This window comes from Bidens hawaiensis, unplaced genomic scaffold, assembly GCF_021521415.1.
Source record: "Bidens hawaiensis isolate Kalapana, Puna unplaced genomic scaffold, B.hawaiensis_p1.1 tig00028739_1, whole genome shotgun sequence".
Taxonomy (NCBI): domain Eukaryota; kingdom Viridiplantae; phylum Streptophyta; class Magnoliopsida; order Asterales; family Asteraceae; genus Bidens; species Bidens hawaiensis.
The window spans coordinates 265,427-272,018 of record NW_027494703.1 but is presented as its reverse complement, the minus strand read 5'-3'; the positions used below and the strand labels follow the sequence as shown (position 1 = coordinate 272,018).

The following is a 6,592-nucleotide window of genomic DNA, read 5'->3' as shown; positions in this document are numbered from 1 at the left end:
AAGAACGTTGATATAATCAACCACTTCCCCATTGATGATATTGTTGGGACAAATATTGAAAATACAAAGTAGGCTACACCCGTGATGATGATAAAATATTGGAGTCTTAAAGAAGAACCACCAAATTCTGCATTGATTTCCTGTTTTTAAAACAATAGATATAATATTTAAATCCTTAAAATAAACAAATCAAATCCAAAATAATTGTGTTTTGTACCTTTAATGCCTTTCCTCCAAGAAGTATGAACCCCATATTTGTAATAAGTAGGATCAAGATTTGGGAAACCCAAGTAAGATAGAACATTTCTTTTCCTACACATGACATAAATTTTTAAACTGCTAGAATTTGGCATGAACTAATATTAGTACATGTTTATTATATGTAAAAGAACTTACCAAAAAGAGAGCCCATAAGATCTCTAAATCTGATGTATCGCTGACCATTTACAAAGTGAAAACCAGCCAAAAGCCAGCTTGAGTAGGCAGTGAAGACTGCAACCACTATCAAGCTAATGATGCCCCAAGTCCAGCCTAGAGGCACCAACATCAGGTTTGAATAGCTTAAGATGTAACCACAACTGTAGCCGGTTACTAGAAGCAACCCAACTTGCTTCCATGAATCTACAGTTTCAAATTCAATGTTAGTTGAATTTTGTTAAAATGAAATGAGAAGGATAAAAGTTTTATTATGTTAGCTAGGTGTAACAGACCATGGTCAATTGTATGAGCAGAAACTGGACCACCCTTGTGCTCTATTTCCATTTTCAAAACATATCTGTTCGTCTAGGCTCAATGGGCTTATAGAAATATGATTGCTGGTGTAAAAGGTAGTGGTGTTGGATGTGACATTTATATGTAGTGTATGTGTGGCTAGATAATATAGTCGTGTAGAAGTCAATAAGTGTAAAATCATGTCCCACGTACCAAATGATAGCGTTTGATTTTCCCACAATGTGACATTTCTCATGTAGCGAATGGCTAGATAGACAGTCGTATAGAAATCGGTAACTGTAAAAGCTGGTCCCACATACCAATGATAGTGTCTGTTTCTCCTACAAGCAACTCACACATTTTTTTACCAAGGGATTGCCTCCTATCAAGAAGAACCCTTAATTCTAGAGGTCTCCTCTCATCTACACCCAATGCACCCAAAATACGTTGTTGGTTTTCGAGGCCAGACATTTCTTGTTAACACAACATCTCTCATGTCCGGAGACGTTGTGAGACTTGTCTATGGTGTTACATCGTGAATTCATCGCTACCGATAAGCTTTGCGCTACCATCTTGACCACGGACGTGGGATTAGCCTAAGGGGTCCAAAACACCACCTCACGTGATGATGCTCCCGAACAACACATGAGTGACTCTCATATCATTTGTAACATCCGCCCCTTGTATCAACAATGTTGTATACTTTGCTAAAAAGTAGTTCACAAATTTGTTTTTTTAACAATCATGGATTTTTCCAAGCATGTTCAACTCTGTAGGTCTCGTCTCATCTATAGCCAGCACACCTAAAATGCATTGATGTGTTTTGACACATGGCATTTCTTAGCAATCTAACATATCTCATACCCACAGGCCACAGCAGGTTTTGAATTTGCCTAGAGTGCCACAATATGTTGAACCAAGCTAATTGCTTCCATCATGTGAATTTCAACATAAATTATATATTGCCACTTAGCATTGTTAATTTTCTGTGTTTCCCTTCTAATGTTTTGAATTCAAATCGTGAATGATGTAGTGTTTTATGTTTAATTGATTAGAGTTGACGCGGGTCCGACACATTGAGCTAGCATGTCAAAGATTATTGAAAAAGAAAACATTTGTTATTTGATAATCGTTAGGCCTTCATTTGATCCGGGAGAATCTTAACTATTATTTCTTTTATTAATTATTTTGGCCTTAAAGTTTCATACTCTTAAATTTGGTCCCATAATATATTTTGAAAGGAAAGTAAGTCACACTCAAAGATAAGCTTTGATGGACGGGTCACACAAAAGCTTCAACAAATTGAACTTTGATGAGCAAAAGATTTCCCAATAGGTTAAGCACACACAAAAGAGGTCAATTATTGTATGGCTTCCTAGTGCCCAAAATAACAATAATTCCAATATGATTGCAATCATGTGGCCTCAAATTAGACTCCAACTTGTTGGCAAGACCGCTCACTTTATCTTTGTTAAAGGTGTTTTACATATTTGATTACCATGTAAACTTTTTTTATTAGTATGCAATAAAATCTTTTGTTGCAATATTATTTTGCAAGAATAAGTTGAAAAGAAGATGTTACATTGGAAGAATAAGCGAACCCACATAGAATTGTCTGGTTTATAAAAGGTCAGTTAATGTCATTTGACAACACAAACACAAAACTAGTCTTTTGTATCCTGGTAATTAAGAAGCCAAGTATTTCATAATATCAGCATTTGAGCAAATGAAATGGCACTTGAAAAGCCATATGCCTAATGTTCCTGACTATTCTTTCGAACAAATCTATCATGCTTCAGCGAAAAAATGGTATTCCTTAAGGTTGTTTACAATCAGTCTGATAGCAGATATTGTAGTCGCAATCGTGAGGAGAGAAAACAGGACGATAATTCCCCCGTGCCAGACCGTCTTCTCCAATCTTTTTGACTTTCTTTTCACCTTTCAATGAAAAAAATATGCATTAATCCTTTTTTTTTCTAATGCTTGAACTGTCTTGTATATTATTTGTATATATATTATTTACCTTGAAATATATCATGCTTGGGAATATAAAGGTTAAAGGGATGAGAGAAAATGATCCAAGCAAGTTCACAAAGTCCCCCATAAATGGGAATGCTGCTGTCACCAATGTATTGCCCTGTAAAGACCATTGCTCGGACGAGCAGTAGGTTCTTAATGTTTTCACTTGAATGAATGCTTTTGTCAAGCCTCAGAAATTTGGTGTCGAGAGTCTCATGAATCGGTGCAATAAAACATCTGAACAAGAATGGGGATTAAACATTAAACAGACTGAAAGTCACCTCGGAAGTGTACGTTTAATGTGTCCAATTATCCCCATCTGATTTCACCCGTCAAACGGCTATCCACAAAAAGAAAAAAAAAAAAAAAAAGAGAAACTTTGAAAAATAATTGGTCAGACGATCGTTTGAACCGACTACATGGTGTCAAACTTCGGAAAAAAAATTGGTCAAATGGCTATTCCGAACGTAGACAAACAAACTTTGAAATTTATTTGTCAAAACGGCCGTCCGGCCTCTATCCGGAAGGTTGTTTATATACGGCGTGGATTAGATGTCAGATGGTGTGTGAATAGCTGACCCCTTAAAAAAATGGACAAAAGTGTACCGAGTCAACCCAACCCAACCCAATCTGTAACTAACCGGATGCTAAAATTTCCAACCAGAATCTTTTTTTTTTTTTTTATCACGTCAAAAAGTGAAACAATAGAAGAAGGCTTACATGTTGTGATATTATAGATTGAATAAAGGTGATAGCGTTGATAGTAACATTAGCCCATTTTGGGCCACTGAGCTCTTCAGGCAAATAGGTAGATACAGATGAACCATAGGCCCAGTACCCTACAATGCTCACACCATAATAGAATAATAGTCCCACACTGTATTGTAAATATAAGGCTTTCCTCATGTTTGTGATAGCCGGTTTACGGAGCGTAGACTGCAATTCAGATCATATTTATGGTGCAAGTCAGATAATATAAATGGATGGCATTTCAAGATTAAGTAAACTAGTTGCTTTCCTCCGCACGAGAGGCGGCGAAAATTCAGTTTCGGTTGGTATACACTTTTTGGTTCATACAACCCACATAACTTGCACTACACACAAATTACTTGATTGTACACACTTTTTGGTCTAATGAATTCAGTGCCACAAATTGATCTACGCTCTTTTAGCTCAGACAAATTATATAGTTCTCCGCTAAACAATTAGTGATTATCTTCTCTATAGCCATTCTAGTCATTTTGGTTATTTATCTTCGTTTTCGTGCTTATACAAGCGAACATGTCTTTACACATTATAAGAGTTAGTGTTATCTCAAAATCACCTTTTAATATGGATATATGTTTACCTGTAGTTCTGGTAGTATACCACTTGTGTTGCAAACAATAATGGCTGATATCGCACCAAAACCGTTCATCACTTTGGAGAAGTTGCTTCCGCTAATGTCAATAATTTCTGTCTTTGTTTGATCTTCCTTTAAGAGAATATCAACATAGCAATCCAAAAGAGCATCCAACATTAACATAATAAAATGTACACTTGTAACCAAAAGGCTAACATTTAACTTAGGTAGGACTTTATTTAGGGTGCTACTAAACGTACGCCCTTCTCACAAACTTGTGGGTAAACCCCAATTATCCCTCTCACAAGGGGGGTATGTAAAGGGGGTGCGTTTAGACACACCCATTATATATACTTCCTGAATTTCATCGTAGTGTAGGAAGCTAAACGTCTCGTTTAAGGAAATCCAAATGATCAAAGTAGATCTGATAAAGTAGGCAAAGGGTTCAGGTTAACACTATATATGTGGTTTTTTTTTTGTTTGGGTCATGTTAGGTTGAGCTTAAAGTTCCTTTAGTAGTTTTTAGGGATTACCCAACCTTGAAAACTAGTTAAGAATTTACACTAGACTCCTTACATAGCAAAAAAGATGACACCTACCATCTCGAAATAGTACCACAAGAAGAATCATAATATAAGTGAAGGTTAGAACCACAGAAATTCCTAACCATCTTCTCATTGATGACAACGTAGGAACCAAAAGTGCGAATACAAAGTAGGCAACACCGGTTATCACTATGAAACATTGTAGTCTCAAAGGTGAATCACTAAATTCTGAATTGATTTCCTGCAACCATTAACTACCGTTACGTTTGACCAAGCATTGTTTCAAATTAATCACAGTGATAATACCTTAAGGGCTTTCCCTCCAAGAAGTAAGAACCCCATGTTCCCGAGAAGAAGGATCGAAAACTGAAGAACCCAGGTTACATAATACATTTCCCTCCCTTTACAAGTTGAAAACATACTATTAGAAAATATTAATATTAAGGTAGTTGGTTCAAGTATAAGTGACAATAATTTCAAACCTCTAACTTTAAAATTGCATTTTTATCTCAAATTGGTCAAATTATTAGAAAATATTAATATTGTTTAGGAGGGGAATGGGTGAAGTTTATTTTACTAAATGGAGCTCATCCATTTATTGTTCACAAACTCATACTAGCAAAAGGACATAATTTTAGTTTAAGTTCAAAGTTGTGTGACATAATTTTAGTTTAAGTTCAAAGTTGTGTGACAATCCACCGTAAGAATGGACAGAAATAACTAACCAAAAAGATAGCCCATAAGATCTCGGTATCTAATAAAACGTTTTCCATCGACAAAATGAAATTCAGATAAGAGCCAGTTAGCGTAGGCCGTAAATAGCCCCACAACTATCAAGCTAGTAATGCCCCAGGTCCATCCTAGAGGCACCAACATCAGGTTTGAAAAGCTTAATATGTATCCACAGTTGAAACTTGTTATTAGCAGTAAACCAACTTGACCAAACGAGTCTGCAATGTACAAGTGAATGGATATTCATGACTATTCATTAATGAACACAAATGAAATAATTGATAATATAAGTATATAACTCTATGGCTAAGTGAACATGACCATGGTCGATGGTGTGGGCCGATTCTAGATCTTTAACTGGACCATGACCGCCTTTTAGTGGACTTGTGGGTTCGACTTGTAGTGATCTGCCGGCGCTGTTTGCTTCTGAGTCCATTGTTATAAACAAAATTCAAGATTCAGAAAATGTAAGAACCATTATGGTAGGTAGTTGTAGAAAGTTATGAATTTAAGGTTGATTTTTTACTTAGGCCTGCCAATTATTATTTAATTAGTAATTTGGTTTCCCCGGTGACTAAAAGACTAGATGATTTTGACCGTTAATGTTTCTTTGATTAAAATATTGTTGAATTTAACCGGTGTAGGTGCCTCCTTTTGATTTATAATTTTTTTTTTGTGGTGTTGTTGTGAACGGCGATTTATATTTTGGCTTGTGATAAATTACCCTGCCAATATAAAACGATATATAATGCTAAAGTGCAATACAAATCAGTTGATTCTACTAGAAAATACGCCATTTTTCTATGAAAATTTTGAACTGATTTCTTACCTCATATATTTTCAACAAATCTCCAACAAACATAAATAATTGATTAACCAGACGTTCGGGGTATATCGGTTGTTCGTATGGTAGAAAGTTCGTTTATGTTCGTCTGTTTACTATATGAACCGGACACGGACAAAAAGTTTTGTTCGGTAAGCTTAACGGACGAATACAGACAAAGGTTTCGTTCGTTCAATAGTGTTCGTGAACGTCTGGTAATGTCCGTCCGATAACGTCTGTTTAATAGTGTGTGTGTGTGTGTGTCAATTTAAATTCCTTGAAGAATGAAGAAATTGAAGATTGCTTCTCGTGAAACACTTGAAGTTTGTGGATTTCGAACACCAAAACATTATTTTGATATGATTATGTGTTTTGGTTACTATGTTAAGTTTAAGTATTTTTGGATATCATATGGTGTAA

General features: G+C 35.7%; 2 protein-coding genes across 2 annotated transcripts; both read right to left on the bottom strand.

Annotated features, from left to right (window-relative positions):
- Positions 1 to 6: 6 nt before the first annotated feature.
- On the bottom strand, positions 7 to 796 carry LOC143577586 (proline transporter 2-like; the record flags this gene model as incomplete). The annotated part of the gene is made up of 4 exons (XM_077061377.1): positions 711 to 796; positions 397 to 621; positions 218 to 312; positions 7 to 140 (listed from the first exon to the last, which is right to left on the bottom strand). Coding segments are annotated over exons 1-4 (506 nt in total), but the record flags the coding sequence as incomplete, so codon positions are not given.
- Positions 797 to 4,630: 3,834 nt separating this feature from the next.
- Positions 4,631 to 5,864, bottom strand: LOC143577585 (proline transporter 2-like). Its single transcript, XM_077061376.1, has 4 exons — positions 5,671 to 5,864; positions 5,343 to 5,567; positions 4,924 to 5,018; positions 4,631 to 4,858 (listed from the first exon to the last, which is right to left on the bottom strand). The coding sequence occupies exons 1-4, from the start codon at positions 5,783 to 5,785 to the stop codon at positions 4,631 to 4,633; spliced, it is 663 nt and encodes a 220-aa protein (XP_076917491.1). The 5' UTR covers positions 5,786 to 5,864.
- Positions 5,865 to 6,592: the final 728 nt, after the last annotated feature.

Coding starts and splice junctions, on each gene's coding strand:
- LOC143577585 (XM_077061376.1), bottom strand. CDS start 5,785: ATGGACTCAGAAGCAAACAGCGCCGGCAGATCACTACAAGTCGAACCC. Junction 5,568..5,670: donor GGCCCACACCATCGACCATG/GTCATGTTCACT, acceptor TGTACATTGCAG/ACTCGTTTGGTCAAGTTGGT. Junction 4,859..4,923: donor TTGGAGGGAAAGCCCTTAAG/GTATTATCACTG, acceptor TAATGGTTGCAG/GAAATCAATTCAGAATTTAG.